Consider the following 19,239-nt stretch of genomic DNA (forward strand, 5'->3'; position numbering starts at 1 on the left):
CATAGGACTGTTCCAAGTCTCAGCCTTCTCAAACACAAATTTCCTCAATTACAATTTCCTAATCACAAACTGAGAATTAAAAGCAAAAATATAAGTGTAAGTATACTAACAAGCAAACTCAAAACAACAGTAAAAACAGTAAATTGCTTCCTATACTTTTAACAGTTACCATCTAGAGGGGCAGAAAAAAAGGGGGGAACAGGATATACTCCAGATGTCCCCATGGCCCAGCTGCATCTGTCCTTCCCCCAGCTTAGTGAAGTGCTGCTTGTATTCCATAAGATACATCAGTATCATCCCAATAGAACCCCTCTTTAATTATATTATTTGGAGATGGGTTCTGTCACTGCTAACTAAAAGAGGTCTAATTCACAGAATAACAGCCAGTTCCTTCATTCCCCTTTCTTTCTATAATCTCTCCAAAAACAAACCAACCAACCAACCAGATGATCACAACGGACTGAGAGATGTAACAAAAAAGCAACAGGCATGGCCTCCTGGGCCAGAGAGTAAGAACACAGTCCTTGTTCATGTGTGGTCACGTAACCACACCTCTATCCCAACACACAGCCCAATGCCCAGAGTGGAGAAAACAGTTAAGTTGTGTGGGTGCCTGAGTGTGTGAGTAAAAGAATGAACAATTTGGGGTGGCAGCATTAGGAGAAATCCAGGACTAGAGCCACCAACCTGGGGTCCTCTACAAGGGGCTGGCAGCTAAAGCTGTTGTGATGGAAGGGATCCCTAAAACAGTGAGGCTGGAGTGAGAGGATGATGACGGCAACGACGAGGGCCACAGCCAAGCCACACTGATGACAACAGGCCAGGCGCTGTGTGAAGTGCGCACTTTATCCTGGGGACGACCCTATGAGGAAGGCACTCCTTTGATCCCCACATTATACACAAGAAAACTAAAGCTCAGAGATAAGCAGAGAACAAAGGACTCAATTTTGGAGAATGTTTCTTTTAAGGGGTGTTAGAGAAAAATGAATTTAAGAAAAGAGGCCAAAGAGTTATCAGTACTATCAAATGCTACAGAAACCAAGGCTGGAAAGAGCATCAACAAAACTGTCTATCCTACCTCTCTTTTCTCACTGCCAACCAGTTTTTACCCCTGGTACTCTACTAAAACAATTCCTGCAAAAGTCTCAAGTCATCATTTTGCTCAATCTAAGATATACACGCTACTATGTATAAAACAGATAACCAACAAGGACCTACTGTATAGCACAGGGAACTATACTCAATATCTTGTAATAGCCTACAAGGGAAAAGAATCTGAAAAAGAATATATACATACACAAGTATAACTGAATCACTTTGCTTTACACCTGAAACTAACACAACATTGTAATCAACTATACCTCTAAATAAATACACACATACACACATAAGACCTCAGTCTTTATTCAAGTAGGTACAGCGCTTGTTTCTACTGACCTCTCACTCCTCCTTGAAACACTGCCTTCCACTGGCTCTAACCCTATACTCTTGGGCTCTCCTTCCATCTCTCTGGTTGCGCCTTCTCAGGAAGCTCTTCCTCAGCCTGTTCCTTAAATGCTGTCAACTCTTCTTAATCCTCCTACTGTCTCTGGGTGAGCTCATTCACCACTATGTCTTCAATCATCCACCTGTTAGTTACTCCCATACGTATCCTCTGGCCAGATGGCTCCCCTGAGCTGCAGACCTCAAACCTAACATGTCTTAAATAAAACTCATCGTTCTCCTCCCCAAACCTATTTCTCCATTTACGTAAGTCAGTGAATGGTATCACTTGCCCCAGCAGTCATCCTCCCCTCCCCCTCTTCCTCAAATCCAACCAACTGCCAACCTCTTTTATTCCTACCTCTTTAGTACCTCCAGAATGGACCTACTTCAGCCCACTGCCACTGCTACTCTGCAAATGCAGGACTTATCTCTTCCCTGGATTACTGAAACAATTGTCAGAGGAGTCTCCTTTCCTCCAATCCTTGCGTCCCTTTCTAGACTGTAAACTCAATGAGGATAAGAACTGATTCATCACACTATTCCAGAATTTGTCATAATAGTAAGCATATACCAGACAATAAATGAGTATTTGTTCAACACAAGAATGAAAAAATGAGCTCCAGCAGATGGGAGAGATAGAGACCTGATCACAGATAACAAATGGTGAGGAAATACGTATTAGAGATTATAATCTCCTGGAAGGAAATCAGAAGACCACAACAAAAATATTTCACACACAAGTCTCCTCTCAAAAAGATAACCTCATCAACATAAACATGAGAACCAAAAGAAATATGGTTACAAACTGAAAGATACATATGCATTCAGAGCTAACTTTAATAATACTATAATAAAATCTGTTTTGTACTAACAAACATGAAAGAGTCAAGATGAAGCAAGTATTTGTTCTTTAAACATTCTTCCAATTACCTGACAGGTTTTAAAAACAGCCTTCTTATACATACAAGCAAAATGTTACCTATTCTCCCAGACATCCTACTAATCTCCTACCCAGAGCTACCCTTATGTATCTCATCTCGGTGCACCACCATGAAAAAAGGCAGAAAGTGTTAAGAAGAAGTGTTAAGGGACAGTCACAGTCACACAAGTCAAGTAATGTCTATGGTATAAAGCTACATCACCAAGCTGTGAAAAATGTTCAATATTTAAGCTGAGATTCGACTATCTGAATCTAAATTTAACATCCAGGGAACCTTGAATTAGTCATTTGGCTGGAAAAGCCATGTTAGCGGCCAAGAAGCTGCCTTACTTGGTCACGAAGCAAAGATACACACACAAGGTAGAAAATCAGTTCTGTTCTACTACTTATCTGCTGAGACCTTAATATCAGGGTTCTGAATTTTCCCACTGACAGACAAAGGCAATAACCGCAGAATATTTATTTCCCTACTTCTATGTTCTAAAAGATAAGAAAATACTAAACTTCAAGCTTTAGGTTTTATGTGAAAAATTAAAAGAAACTGATCATCAATTATTTCATATCAAAATGGTCTTAGTTTTATACTCCTGTATTTCACATACACATTTTCATAATAAGCTTGGCTGAGCTAATATTTTTCATTTCAAACAGGACATAGCGCCATTTAATCTTCAAGGTTATCTAATACCTATTTCCAAGGCATAGAGATTAGTTTCACCACTCTTATTAATAAGAATCTTCATGTAAAAAGCAGTTACTATTTGAGGAGTGCTGACTAATTCTCCAGCTGCACTATGAAAAGAATAGGAAAAAACTATTAGCAATATAGAATGAAAGACAGTAAAAATAAAAAGGACCGGGTCCTGGCTCCAGTAATTTCCTTCCTGTGTCACTTCCCTACTTGTCAAGTCAGCCTCTTATGCTCGGTTTCTGAATGCTTAGTAGATGACCTCGAATGAACTTCTAATGTGCGGCAAATTAGTGACTGAAACCAGAAAATAAACCCCGGTCCTCTTTCTTTGAATTAAAGTATCAGTATCACGCTTTCAAAAGCCTTTGCCAGGACAGTCTCCTCAACAAAAGGTGATGGAAAAACTCAATAGTCACCTGCAAATGAAACTGGACCACTCACTTACACCATGCACAAAACTCAACTTCAAATGAATTAAAGACTTGAACTTACAATTGAAACCATGTAACTCTTATGTGAAAAAGCAGGGCTAAGAGCCTTAATTTAACATTAGCCTTGGCAGAGATTCTTTGAATTTGACACCAAAAGCAAAATGAACAAGTGGAACCACATCAAATTAAAAGCTTCTGCACAACAAAGGAAACTACCAACAGAATGAAAAGCAACCTACAAATGGGAGAAGATATTTGCAAACCAAATATCTGGTAAAGGGTTAATACTCAAAATATATAAAGAACTCACACAACTCAATAACACAGAACACAATCTGCTTACTGAGCAGAGAACCAGAGTAAGACATGTTTCCAAAGGAGACATACAAATGGCCAAAGGGTACACAAAATGGTTCTCAACATCGCTCATCATCAGGGAAATGCAAATCAAAACTTTAAGGACATATCACCTCACACCTAACAGAAGGGCTATAATCAAAAAGACAAGAGGTAACAAGTGTTGGGGAAGATATGGAGAAAAGGGAACCCTTGTGCACTGTTGGATGAGAATGTAAATTGATGCGGCCACTATGAAAAATAGCATGGACGTTCCTCAAAAAATTAAAAGTAGAACTGCCATATGATCCAGCAATCCCACTTCTGGGTATATATTCAATAGAAATGAAAACAGACTCTCAAAGAAATACCTGCCCTCCCATGTTCACTGCAGCATTATTCACAATAGCCAAGATATGGGAACAACCTAAGTGGCCATCAACAAATACATAGATAAAGCACACACACACAGTGGAATATCATTCAGCTATGAGAAAGGACATTCTGCCATTTGCGACAACATAAATGGACTTTGAAGGCATTGGGCTAAGTGAAATAAGTCAGACAGAGAAAGACAAATACTGTATGTTCTCACTCATGTGTGGAATCTAAAAAAGCCAAAGTCAAAGGAACAGAGACTAGAGTGGTGGCTGCCAGGGTCTAGGGAGATCATGGTCAAGAAGTACAAGCTTCCAGTTAGAAGGTGAATAAGATCCAAGGAGCTAAGGTAAAACATAGTGATCACGGTTAATACTGTATTATATATTGGAAAGCTGCTAACAGAGTACATCTTCAAAGTTATAACCACAAAAATGACATGGTAATTATGTGATGTGACACAGGTGTTAGCAAATGCTATGGTGGTCATTTTGCAATGCTTAAGTGTATCAAATCAACACACTGTACACCTTAAACCTACACAATATTATATGTCAATTATATCTCAATAAAGCTGAGGGAAGAAAAGCCTTTCCCCAGTCAAAAAATATTGTTTCATCATAGTGGAACACTGGAAACATCATCCACAAATCCAATTCCCAAAGACAAGAAAAGTTATGTTTTTTCCGTGTATATTCCCAGTACTTAGTTGTGTATTAGTCTTAGTGCAAGAATGTATGAGGTTTCTAGGGGAACTGTTTAGGCATCTAAGTCATCAGTCTGATTCTCCAGTGAGCCAGTTAAGACTCATTTACTCTGTGGCTGCCGACCACACTTCTTAACACGTCCGGCTCTCGCTGAGAGGCCTGCCACTGGTCACAGCGGCGCGGCGCGGTACAGGTGGGAGAATGGATGTGTCGGCGCAAATACCGCCCTTCTCCTGAGCAAGATCCAAATCAGAACACGAGGAAACCCCAGGAAACGCATTAGGCCTGCCATCTTTACAAACGCCAGAAAGCAAGCTTCCATGGTGCAAAGAGACAACTTCTCTTAATTTCACCACCAACCAGCTTCGTGAACGTACTGCAGCTTTCCCATTTCCCTGGGAATCTGGGATTAATAATAATGCCCCTGCCTGTGATGAGGCCAACAGTGAGGCTCACTCAGGTGAGACGCCAGATGGCAGACTGCTTTGCAAAGCATAAATGCTACAAAACTGCAGAACTCCGTGATGTCTGTGATGTTAGAGTGTTCTCAAATTTTAGCATGCATGGAATCATCTAAAATAGAGACTCCTGTGGGCCCAGCACTCAGGGACTCCAGTTTACTCACCCCTCCACCACGGGGATAATTTGCATTTCTAACTCTCAAGTGACACTGGTATTGCTGATCCTTGCACTCCACTGTGTGTCGGGCTGGGATTTTTTCTAAAAGATGAAAAATCACTTCCTCTTATTTAAAAATTATCTTCTTTGCATTTTTCTTATTTATTCATTCATTAAACTTCCTGGGCACTTAGTATGTGCCCAGCCTTAAATCTGCCTGCGAACACAAAGTTAACCCCCCTCTTACAAACTTACGGCCCAATCTGATCGGAAAGCATAATGATGATATGGGGAAGGAGCTACAGGAGCCCAGAAAAAATGAAATACAGCCTCAGATACACACGAAGGTGCTGTGATCATATCGGACCTCACTCCTAAACATCACCAAGGGAAGAACTTCATTGGACACAAGTTTTTGTTTGTGTGTTTTTTGCTGTGAGAAAGATTCAGTGCCAGCTTGAGTGTGGAGTATCTTTGTATTATATACACCAACAAGCACAAAGAATATGACAAGATCTAAGGCAGCTCCTGCTATCTGCCAAATAGAGAAGTGGCCTTGATGCAACACAAAGGCTGATACCTAAACAATGTTATCCATAACCTAAAATGTAGATTTCATCCATCATTTCCTTAACTGGACCCATCTCGACTGTGAACCTCCTACAGCATGCAAAATAAGAGAAATCAAAAGCAAATTTTTTTTGCTCTGACAAATATAAAACAAAGATTTAAGAAATGTAACACTGAGTGAGACCTCTAGCCCATTCAGCCAAGCACCCTTTCTCCAGGGACTATAACCAAAGAACAACATACAACCAGAAAGACAGCTGTCCAACTGCATGTTCACCAAAGAGCTATGAGCATTACCCACGTTATTAACTCACCTGATGTGTTCAGAAGCTAGACATCAATTAATTTAAGTCTTTCAAGAAAGTATGTAGATTTGGGACTAGCACTACCTTCCATGGTAATAAACTGTGTATTTTAGTTAACAAATGGTGTAATAAGCCCCATATGTAAAGAAGTAATTCCTTTTGTTTGTTCAAAAAATATTTCAGTAAAGCTGCAGGGGATTATATTCTAGTTGAGGAAAAGTGGGATTTCTTCCATATGTCCCTGGTTCATCCTATTCATACCCTTCAGTATTTAATAGTTGGGTGTATTTACAGCATATTCTCACTGATACGTGTAATCAAAAGTAGAGATTTAATCAAATGGAATCATAATCACTGAAGTTAAATTTACTTGCTTCCCGCCTGCTTTGATTCGAATTAACTACTCATCTAAATTACATCGAGGCCCTTCCTGATTCCAAGCATGTCCAGGTGCTACATGCAGTGCTTGGGAATGGCTACAAGAAGCCACAAGGACAAATGCTTGACCTTGCTTCAAAGCTGCTCTTAAATGATTTTTCTGCAAAATAAAATGACCAATTCCACCATACCCTATATTTCTGATGCTTAGGAGAAGAGTAATAGAGAAAGAGGAGATGAAAGGAAATGCTACTTATTTGAAAAAGAAATACAAGCCTGACTCTAGCCACAGATACAAAGAAATCATGAGAAATATTTCATTTATTTCTCTTTTCATAAACACTGTACTTGTACCACTAAACTAACCTTGGGGCTTGAGCCTTTAGACTTTCTCATAGATAAAACCACTTTGTAAGACTGGCCTACTACAACAGTATGTTCTCATTTCAAGTTCTGGACTCTGAATTTTTAAAATATTTTTAAAGTATATTTTTCCACCTTTTAGAGCAATTATTCAATGTATCTCTACAAATCTATAGCCTGCATAGACTGCGAAACTGGGTGGGGGATACAAAGTTTTAAGAAATGAGGCAAATACCAACCATGAAGAAAAACATGACTCTAAAGTAGATGACTCAATGTTAGAATTATTCAGCAATGATTCATCTAACACTGACAATCAATTACATGACAGACACTTAGGAGGCAGAAATGAAAAGGGTATATAGTCCATTACAATACAATGTAATAAATGTTACAACTATTTAAAAGTAGCATGGCCACTCCTTCAGATTCCAGATCTACCAAAAATACAAATGTTAAGATTGTACTAGAAAAACTTTAGGAAATTATATATTTATAATCTAAGAGTGAAGACCTAAGTTCTGACACAAAATCCAGACATAAAAGAAAACACTGATAAATATAACATCATAAAAGTAAAAGAAATATCTACATAATCAGATATCATAAACAAAGTCAAAAGAGAAAGAAGCTGGGGGGAAATTATAATATAAATCCCAAAGAACTAATTTTCTTGATATATAAAGAGTGTCTGCAAATCAATAAAAAAAAAAAAACTGGAAAAATAAGTGTTCACTGAAAAGGAAATAAAACATTATTTGACCACTGTATTATTGAAAATTTCAACTTTTAAACAACCTACTTTTAGGATGGGGTAATGAACCATCCAGTACCTATCACCCTGATTCAGTAAGTATCATTTATCACTAATCTTGTTTTAGCTATATCTATACTCACCCTCAACCTAGATTATTCTGAAATAATATATCCAGATATAACACATATATCATAACAAAATTTTTTTTACACATATAAAAAGAAGCTTGACCTCACTCAAATTTTCTCTAAAAAATACAAATCAAAACCACCTTGGAAATACCATTTTTCACCAATCAGACTGACAAAGGTAAAAACATTTAATAATACAGTCTGTTTACTAGGGGATTCAGGAACTCTCAAATATTACTGATGACATGAAAACTTGGTATTATCTCTAAGAAAAGTACACTTGGCAATAATTATCAAAATCTAATCAACCACAAAATCTAATCAATCAGCAAAAAACTTTGAAATTGGCACATCGAGAATCAGATGCTTTCCTTCTCACATCTTATATGTCAATGTTAAGGCAACTACACAACCAGAATAATAACTAGTAGGTGCTAACAAATGTATGGAGCTTGATAACTACAACTAGTATAAACAACAGTAAAAGCCTCACTTAATTATTTAAAACACACACACGCGCAAGACACCCCCTCATGCCCACCTACCCAGACCAGATCAGGTCCCCATGGTTATATGCTCTTTTTGCTTTTCCTCTTTAGCATTCTGGCACATTTTGCTTTTGCTCTTTAGCACTTACCAGCCTGTAATAATGCACTTATCTAAGGATTCTCTGATGAATGCCTTTCTTCCCCTCTAGACTTTAAACTCTATAAGGACAGGAACCATGTCATATTTGTTTGGCGTTTTAGCCCAATTTCTGGTCCATGACAGATAGTCAATGTAAGTGGAATTCATTCTTTCATTCAAAAAAGACTTATGGGTCTGGTGGACACTGTGCCTACATTCTGGAGATACAGTGCAGAACAAGGCAAACTAGTTCTCTCTTCTCTTGAAGCTTCTGTAGTAGTAGGAGTAGCATTAGGAGTAGTCAGAAAATAACCAAACACATACACACCATTAAAAGTAATTGAAAGAACATGATCCACTTGGTTTGCAAACAGGTATTATGTTTTTCAGCATTTCCATTTGTAATGATTTCTTCAGATTACAATAACTTGAGTAATACTTTAATTCTTAAGTAATTAATTTTCCCTATAACAGTTGCAAAATAGAGGGGGGAAACCTATAACCTTACTATCCAAACACAATTACTTTTGGCATTAAAGCATAGTTCTCTCCTGTTCTTTTCCATGAATCTTTCTTTACTATCACAGTGAGCACAGAATATGCAATGTTCTTTGCTTTTCATACCAGATGCTTAATCTTCCCTCACTCATCACAGAGTTCAAGGAACATCGCAGAATGGTCTCCTTCCCTGGCAGCCCTGGAGTCCACTCGTTCAATCCTTTCTACCCTCTTCCAGACCAACAGATTTACCAAAGGGGAGCGGGCCTCCAGCACCTCCCCGGTCTGCTTTCGCTTTTAAACAGGAGCCTTTTCAAATAAGCCCCAGTAGTTGTTACACACATGCCAATCCTTTCTCTTTTCCCACTTTCTTCACTCTCCCTTTTTCTTGACAAGATATCACACCTTTGAGAAGATTTTGTTTGTTCTACGTATTTCTCATCCTTTTCTTATTTGCTAAGTAGTAAAGAACTTCCTCCAGCTTTTTTGAAACAAAGACGACAGGAAAATGCTCATGAGCTAGATTTTGGGAAAGAACCAGTAACGAGGCAGCGGGAGTGGAAGAAATTGGTTGTGAGCTACACAGGCTGCCCACCACACAATCCATCTGAAACTGAAGACACCGCCTGCCTTTCTGAGGAAATTAAGGGGAGCAGGTGGTTCTGGGAGATTTAAAAAGCACGTGTTACCCTAATGTTTATCAAGTTAGCGACAACAGTAGTTGAATCTTTTCCTTTCTTAGTAAACAGGTTTATAGACACTAGATAATGAATGAACAGAAAGACAAAATATTTCTCCTATAAACGGACAATAGATAGGTTGGCGGGGGCGGTCAAGAATAAAATAAGTGGGTGACCAAAGTGATTTTTGAAAATTGGCTGTGAAAGTATTCTGGCTCTGCAGGGAGTGAAAGCAAAAACAGAATTCACCAGTCTGGTTCCTACTACTTTTCTAGCAAAATAGCACACAACATTAATTCTCTTTACATAAAGACAAATGAAAACAGGCCAGCAATGCTTCACAGCCAGAAGGCATTTAAGAAGATTTTGTTGAACAATGAACCTTTTAAGGAAACTTACAAATCTGGTATCTGGCCTCAGAGCAGCATGTATATGCTAACAGTGTAGAATAGGTAATTTCATGGGGGGGCGGGGGGGGGGGAGCGGGGGAAGTGAGGCAGAGAACCATTTCGTGTAAGGATTCCTGGTTCTTTCTGCCTATGCTCCAGCTTCCTTTAAGGAAAACAGCCCTTTAGGATAAGATCCTTTGAATGGTAAAGGATACTAATAATGCAGAGTATTATGACTTTACTTCTCTAACGTCATTCACACCTCCCAGCACAGTTTAATACAAGGTACCTTGCAAGCTTCAAGGCTAATCTGACAATATCCTTTCTAAAATTCTAAACCTCTAGAAGCAACAATGCAATCACCTTTGAAGGAAGCTTCCCAGGTAATTAATTCTGAGGAGTTTTAAAGCATTTGTTGGCACACAGCCACTACAGACTGGCTCCAAATTATCAGTCATTTGGAACACCAACCCAAGAATTCAATCTTTGATTTTCAAAAAGAGTGTTTCACTCCAAATACTTGCTTTCTCCGTACTATTTCACCTCATAATAGTTTCAGCCCAAAATTTCAGATTTGTACACTTTATAAAATGGGATCGTGTTATAGGCATGAAATCAAGACAAGCAGCTTGTTCACTTGCCAGTGTCCAATATATCCTGCCTACAAAAGCCTTTAAAATACTGACAAGAAGCAAAAAGAGGAAAAACTCCTCCTGCTGACTCATTCTTCATAGAGAAACATTTATTATTTCCTGGGGCAGTAGGCTGAATTTCCGCTTCTACTGCTGTAATTTCCACTTGTGAATTTTGGAAGGGGCCGAGGGAAAAGAAGAGGAAGAGGTCAAAATCTTAGGAAAGACACACTGCTGTTGAGGGGACTGTAATGAGAACTGCCGAAAAGTTATCGATCCGTGCCCTTTTCGTTTTATTTCCAGTATATACTATAGTCATGATATTTTCCTATGAAAGTTCAGTGTATTCATCTAGGGACTTGCAGCAACAGGGCAAATAGCAAATCAGAATTCTGGAGTGTTCATTACTAAGGAGGCAAAAGGCCTTCATGAAAATCCAGGCACCGGGCAGACAAAGAAGAAAAGAACACTTCAATTTAGAACCATACCCCGCTTCTCTGGGTCACAATGTGAGTTGGGAAAGGAACCCAGAATAAATAAACTTATGTATTCGTACACACACATATGCATGTAATGGTACTTACTGGCACTACTCTACCAAGCTCTAACCATATAACCTCATCTAACGTCAGCTACCCTGTAAGGCAGGTATTATCTTCCTCAGTTACGGAGCTGAAATTCAAAGTCACGTCTGCTCAACTCCAAAACCGTGCTCCTCGAAACACGTGCTTTGAAATATTCTATGGCAGAAGAGGGGTGGAGAATGGAGAATGTTTCCTTCACTGCACTTTTGAATGACGTTTACAAGGGAATTAATTTTTGAAGAGTTTTAAAGTATCATTAAGATCAATGTTATTTAGAAAAACAAAAGTATACAGAAAATGTAAATAGAATAAATTAATTTCTTCAAAATTTTAAACTAAGCCAAGGGAACGCCATACTAAGTAAGCTACTATTGTTTCTCCTTATGTTTGCTTATCTTATTTAAAAAAAATTTGTTTTAAGTCCTGAGTACAAACAGTAGAATTTCCCTCACAACATGTCAACAAGATTATGATCTGTCTAGCACCTCCCAGGAACTCACATTATTTTAGCAGCTCAGAAAACATGCTCTACTTTGCCCTATGTTCTCTGCTGAAATTGTAGTTTCCATTGGCCTTTTCCCTCCAATGCCAAATTCCTGCCTTGCCCGTTTATCTGGTGTACATGGAGGGTTGGGGAATAGAACAGAGAAGGGGGATGAGCGAACAGAGACCCATGTAGAGTGAATCTTGGATTTTCTAAGAAAGCCTCAATTTGAAGTATCTTTTCCCACCATCGGATGACATTAGACTATGAAGCTCTACTCTCTGGTTTGGCAGTCATGAGCTCCCAGTGTATCACTGTCAAGAGAGAGTTAGGATCAGAGGACCTTTTTCCCCTATGAAACAAGAATTATGAAATCCAAACCTTACCAGTTGTTTTAAGTACATAAAGGAATTTCTGAGGTTGATTTGTCTATTGGCAAATGTCACTACACATTAAAGAAGAAAGCATGGGACAGAGGAAAGACCATGAACTTGCATTCAACTTCAAGACCAACCACTTGTTCTGTGACCTTGAGCTAATTACTTCATCTCTGAGCCCCAGTTTCCTTAACTGTAAAATGTGGATACCAAGTAAGTAACTCAAAAAGTTGTAGTGAGGGGACTTCCCTGGTGGCGCAGTGGTTAAGAATCTGCCTGCCAACGCAGGGAACATGGGTTCGATCCCTGGTCCGGGAAGATCCCACATGCCGCAGAGCAACTAAGCCATGCATCACAACTACTGAGCCTGCGCTGTAGAGCCCACAAGTCACAACTACTGAAGCCCATGCACCTAGAGCCTGTGCTCCACAACAAGAAGCCACTGCAACGAAAAGCCCATGCATCACAACAAAGAGTAGCCCACGGGCAGCAATGAAGACCCAATGCAGCCAATAAATAAAAATACATAAATTAAAAAGTTGTCGTGAGAATTAAATAAGATAATATACATAAACTGCCTTGAATACAGTTTAGTGCTTAAGAAATAGTCAATAATTGCCACATTCTTTCATTTGAGCATGGACAACATGCTTTAAAACTTCTGTACTACATCAAAAACCAGCTCAACTATGCCTCTTCAAGCTGTTTTCACCAATCTGAGTCTGTATGGGCCATATTATCCAAAGTTCAAGAAACAATATCAACCTAAGATACTTACCACCCCCACCCCAACCTAGAAAAGGTACAGTAAATACAATTATCAAAAACACAAACCGCACCGCCACCTACCTTGGTTGGTTCTCGGCCGTGAGGTTCTCTCCCCGCTGATAGCCACTGTCTGCCACCTGGGTTGTAGACCTCTTCACAATCTGCTTCAGCTCCTGCTCCAAGCGTTCTTTGATCGCCTTAACTGTCTCTGGGATCTTCTTCAGTTTGGCCAGCCCCTTGATGAGGATGCCCATAAAAAGGGTGCTGTTCTCCTCTGGATCCAACTCCAAATCCTCCTTGATGTCCTGGAGGTTTATCTCCTTCGCTGTAAAAAAAATAATCAGCAGCCACAGATTTCATCGCCAAATCCAAAAACAGAATGGGTCTAAAATAATGCAGTCATTTCCCTAAAGGAATCAGAGTCATTTTTCAATTAAATTTGTAATGAAATTATACTTACACAGTAACTATCTAAGAATCACACACACACACACAAACAGTTCAGTTCCTCAACTTACAGCCATCAATTAGTAAGAAGGAGAAGCAATTTAAAGTAAGCAAATCGCCACAGAAAAGTTCCCATGGACTACCACTTCCACAACGAGTCATTTGTAGAACACTGATGAACATTTGTGACATTTATTAACATTCACTGTTTCTAAAATGCCATATTTGGTGCTACAGGAGAATTCTAAAGAGCCAGACCACAGGCTTCAAATTCCTATTTATTAGAGGTAAGTAGCTTGATAAAATGACATCATAGGGCTTCCCTGGTAGCACAGTGGTTAAGAATCCGCCTGCCAATGCAGGGGGACATAGGTTCGAGCCCTGGTCCGGGAAGATCCCACACGCCAAGGAGCAACTAAGCCCATGCACCACAACTACTGAGCCCATGCTCCACAACTACTGAAGCCCACATGCCTGGAGCCCATGCTCTGCAACAAGAGAAGCCACTGCAGTGAGAAGCCTGCACACCGCAACAAAGAGTAGCCCCCACTCTCTCTAACTACAGAAAACCTGCACACAGCAACAAAGACCCAACACAGACAATAAATAAAAATAAATATTTTTTTAAAAAGACATTATACACACGTGGCAAAGAAAAGCTAAATAAGTTAAAATTATAACATGACAGATGAAGAAAAAGGAAAAACAATAAGTACAAGTGAGACAAGACTGAGGAAAAGTAATGAAGAGTATTTCATATTTATACAAAAGAACAACATTCTATTTTTCTGTAAATACGTGTCCACCATAACATCATCATCTACTGAAGACAGGTCTTGCTAATCCATGGACGTTTTCTGAGTAGTAGTATATGTCTAAAGTCTCTGCAGATCTTTAGACTACACCTTTCATCCAAACCATCTGGTTTGACAATGAAAGAAATAGCTTCTAACAGTGCTTAACCCCTGTGGGAGTTGGGGCAAGGGCAGGACTGGAATCTGAGATGTCCGTCACCTGCTGAAAACCGTAGGCCTTTCCCTCAAACTAACACATACATACACAAAACTCCTCACATGATTTCAGGGGTTTCTACAACTACCAGAAGAACTACAGGTTAAAAACCACTGGCCTAAAAGTAATTCTCTCATTTTACAAATGGCTGGATTAAGACAGAGAAAAGCAAAAGTAAATACAAGCCTAAAGATGGACCCAAATAAAGCTGTCCCCATCCTCCCCTCTCCTCCACTCCTCTAAACGACAACTGAAAGGTTTTTAAAATGTGATATCCCGAAAGAATGTATACATTCTTCTTCAGTGTATAGATTCAAGCTCAACTTACTACAAACCCACTCGAAGTTGTTGGGCACCACTGGAGTGTTTTGAAATTTATTTATTGCAGGAAGAATGAAAATATCCCAGTATATGGGAAAAGTCCTTCTAACCACTGTATAAAGTCTCTGAAACCTCTACTTGAGGTGAAATGTAGGCTATTCTCCTCAATCTCTTTTTTGCTCCCAACTCATAAAATGCACTTAAGTATGAACATTCAATGTTCATTTAATGACACCCATGATATACTTACTTATACCAATTTGTTCTTAAGTGAGTAAGTCCTCTACAGATTTATCCATAATGCTGTTGCCCTACTTCAATTCACTAGAGCCCTGAAACCCACAACAAGAGAGAAGCACACAGGGAATGACCAAATCCATGTGGTTTTGTCCACAGTGGAGAGGGCATCTGATGATATGGTATTTAATTTTAAATATTTTAATACTAGCAAACTGGGAGTAGAACCAAGGAAGCCTTCACTCTCTAAACTGAGCTGACGATTCTGATGACAAGACAAAACAAAAAGTCATCGATATTTCTAGATGTGACGTTCCAAGAACAGACATTTTAGTTACTGGTTTTGTTTTACACATGAAGAGCTAGACACCTTGGGCCACAGAATTACTCCATCCTGCAAAACCAACCTCAAGAGCAGTCAAGGACTTAGCAGCCAGGGAGCCACCTAAATTCAGCATGGCAGAGGGAGGAAATGAAGCAAATCTATAAGCAGAGCTTTAGGCAGGAAAGAAAGTAATAGAAACTTAGCTGGGACAAAATGATCTTCACAAAAGAGCACATATGAGTCACAGGGCACGTGCAAAGGACCACCTGAACATCACAGCCGCCTGCTGCAAGAGTGCCTGGGTGATGAAGTAAATGTAGCTGAAATCAATAAGCCTCTAGATTATGTGGCATATAGCTACTTTTATGCACACTAATATGATAGATAGCCTATTAAAAAATAACAAATAAGCAAGGTATGAGTAATAAAATGCCACAGCCCCAAATGGCACATTTGTTTACAACCTTACCTTGCTGTTTGTCTCCCGAAATCTCCTAGAGCATAAACACTGAATAGAGCCAATATTAATTAATTTATATTATCTATTTCACTTACATCAGCTGAAAATTAAAAGGCAATTTAAAAGAATAATATAATCAACCTGAAGACTAGTCTAATCATCACAAAAACCCTGTGAGGTCAGATAGAATTATTGGTGCTTTAAGGAAAAAGCCTTGTACAAAAATAATTTAGCTGAAATTCGGTAAGGCTTCACACCACCATTAGAACAAAATACACATATTTCCGCACTAATAGACCCTAAATCACTCTCTTGCATGTACCTCTATTATTATAATACATAGTCAATGTGTAGGTTTTAGAACACTTTAAAATTAGAAATACTTTACTCCCTTTCCCAATTCTCTTCTTTGATTTTTTTTTTTTTTGCTAAGGATCTCATCAAGTGAGGATTTCTTAAACTTGGTTTTGAGACTTTCACTGACGGGACAGTGCTAAATGTTAAAAGACTTTGATGCTCTTTAACCAATTATTTCTACTAAAATGCTATTGGTCCAAATTGTTTCTTTCCTATACACACATATTCCTAGACAGATAGATAAACAGATCAGACAGATTAGGCAGACAGATAGGTACAGATATATAGACATATATGCCTAAGTGGATATAATTCATGTCCATGTGGAATCATGGAAGGAGGGTTTAACTAGGACACTTTGGTCCTCATGAAAGGATTAACTAGATGCTATCTAAGGTCTTTTCAAGCTCTGTAATTCCCTGATTCCATTAACTATGGTTTAACTCTAGATATCTCTGGTTCTAAAGCATATAACTAATTATGTATGCCTATATCATAAAAGCCCATTTAATAACAGATAAGCAAGGTGAATAATCCATTTATGCAGCTAAACAGTTTATAAAAGAAAACTACTTTTTTGTTTCCCAGTGAATACAGGAAGCAATCTAGTCCAGTTCCTGGCTGCTTTTTTTTCTCAGTATGTTTGGTAAGAAGATCAGTAACACATGCCATGTCTATCTATACACATGTTATCAAACTGCAGAAGGTAAGGGCCCTGGTAATACCTTTTAACTTTTTATTGAATATGCTATTTTATTTCATTTATCATTTATATTTATAGATGTCAATTAAGGTGTAAGAGATAATGGTAGTGTTTACTTATAGAAATGCCTATAGACGTCACTCCTTACACTATGCACAGTACGTAAATATGTAAAGTTCATATATGACTTCAACCTATAGAACTTAATTTACATGTTGTATTCAAAAACATTATCCCTATTTAAGAGAAGTGCCTGCCACTACTGAGCAGAATTCAATATAAGAGCCTTCAAAAAATTACCAGCCCTAATTAGACCCCACAAAGTATCAAGAGAATTACACATCCATAATGCTGCCCCCACAGATGGCAGCCTGGCCTCAGAACACTGACGATATTCTCGAGTAGAAAATAAGTTATCACTTAAAAGTAATTCTTATGCTTCTGATCAAAATGGCACTGTACATTCACACTTGAGATATCCAACCTGCTCAAAACACAATTATACATAAAATATACATTAAGAAGAAACAGCTCAAAATTGGACAAGAAATGCAAACAAGTTGAGCCAGAGTGTGTGTCCAATGAGCTCTGGGTGGAGAAGCAGGCAAAAGGCAAGCAGGATTTGGGCCACGTAGGGTTATGGAGACTTAACATGCTCCACTAGCCAGGTGAGCTGCCAAGATCCTCCATCAAAGGCTGCAAGCATGGGACCAAATCAAGCTCTAGACCTACAGTGGTAGGCTACTGGCCTCATCCAATCCTTATCCTCCGTATATGTCCCAGTGGAGGGACTTGGTCAACTACTTACCTTAAATACCATCCAGTTCACCAATGAAAAATTACCTCTAACAACTTTCATTCTAATTAACACACCCACTGGTGCAGATGGAGAGAGCAGTATCTGATGCACTGGTTGCCTCTGGAGTATAGAACCTTGATTAGGGTCTTTCAAATGTTAACTAACTACCCCTGGAGTGTGCATTCCTGATTAAGGTACTTCAAAAATGTTAACTAAGCACCCCTAAGGTACAGATTAAATTACGTTAAAGAAAACTACAGACAATATAACACCCCACTCCTGAAAGGAGGCTGCCAAAAGCTGTTGCCAGCTGCTGCTTGGGGCAATCATTTACATGGAGCTAGGAGATTTTACAGCCTCAGCACAGGCATAGTTTCAATTCAGAGGTGGCGATGGAACCCCACATTGCAGTGAGTGTTGAAAACATAATGAATGTGCACTGATCCTTCGGTAGTGAAAGTGGGCTAAGGGGGAATGACGGTATGTTTGTCTGGGGAGAAGGTAGAGTAGAATACTCTATTAGGGTAAAAACAAACAAAACTAACATCTGTTAAATCAGTTTTCCTTGGGACAGTACTTGATGTGCATTATATCACCTTGAGCAAGAAGGACACCCCTTTGTAGGTCAAGGAGTAGCAACCAATGGAGAAGAGGCTACTAGAAATGTAACAGGGATACCAGATAAGAGACAAGGAACAGATGAATAAGTTGATAGTTTATATTAATATTCACTAAAATGTATTAGGCTGTGGCCCTTTGTTAATGTATGATTTTGTAAGTTCAATTGCCCAGGGAGATTGCACGATATAGTAGGAAGAACAAGAGCCTGTCATCACTTTAATTATCATGTCTACCACTTTCTAGTTGTGTGATCTCTCTCAAGTCATTAAATCTTGCTGAACCTCAATTTCTTCATCTGTAAGGTGGAAATAACATTATCAACAGAATGGTGCCTATTAAATGAGATAATATGACATCAAGACAAACCCCAAAAAATAAAAGAAAGAAAAAAAAATGTGCTTGTAAACATTCTAGCTTTAGGATCTCCAGGGTTGCTGAAGACAAGAGGGGTGGCTTAGATCCCCATTTCTCAACGTTTCCTCCGAAAACAACATAGAACAGTAAGAATAAACAAAACTCATAAAAACCATGCCTTTGGGATAACTTAAAGACAGAAACTGCCCCAAATTCAAAATAACTATAAATAAAAATAAGAAAAAAACAAAAACAAAACCACCTAATCCCAGGAAGTGGTACCTTATGCTACTGCCCTACCACTGCTGTGCCACAAGGCTTTGTTATAAACAATGGGTAGACTGTGAAAAACTATGATTAAGAGATTAAAAGGAAGTTAGTGATGAGCTAGATTAAAAGGGAGTTAGTGATAAGCCTAAAACTGATCTAAAACCGTCAAAGTTTTAGAAAGACAAAGTCCACCCTAAGTTTCAAA

General features: G+C 38.8%; 1 protein-coding gene across 4 annotated transcripts in view; it reads right to left on the reverse strand.

Moving 5' to 3' along the window:
- The window catches only part of EXOC4 (exocyst complex component 4), a 752,882-nt gene that overhangs the window by 652,019 nt on the left and 81,624 nt on the right, over positions 1-19,239 (reverse strand). For all 4 annotated transcript variants that reach the window (XR_009053126.1, XM_057730962.1, XM_057730963.1 and 1 more), the window contains exon 6: positions 13,211-13,454. Coding sequence is in view for 3 of the 4 variants with exons in the window: in XM_057730962.1 (XP_057586945.1) it covers positions 13,211-13,454 (244 nt within the window). In the remaining variant the exon portion in view is untranslated. The remainder of the gene's footprint in view (positions 1-13,210; positions 13,455-19,239) is intronic.

The sequence above is a fragment of the Hippopotamus amphibius genome, chromosome 4 (assembly GCF_030028045.1).
Source record: "Hippopotamus amphibius kiboko isolate mHipAmp2 chromosome 4, mHipAmp2.hap2, whole genome shotgun sequence".
In the NCBI taxonomy this organism is placed as follows: Eukaryota; Metazoa; Chordata; class Mammalia; order Artiodactyla; family Hippopotamidae; genus Hippopotamus; species Hippopotamus amphibius.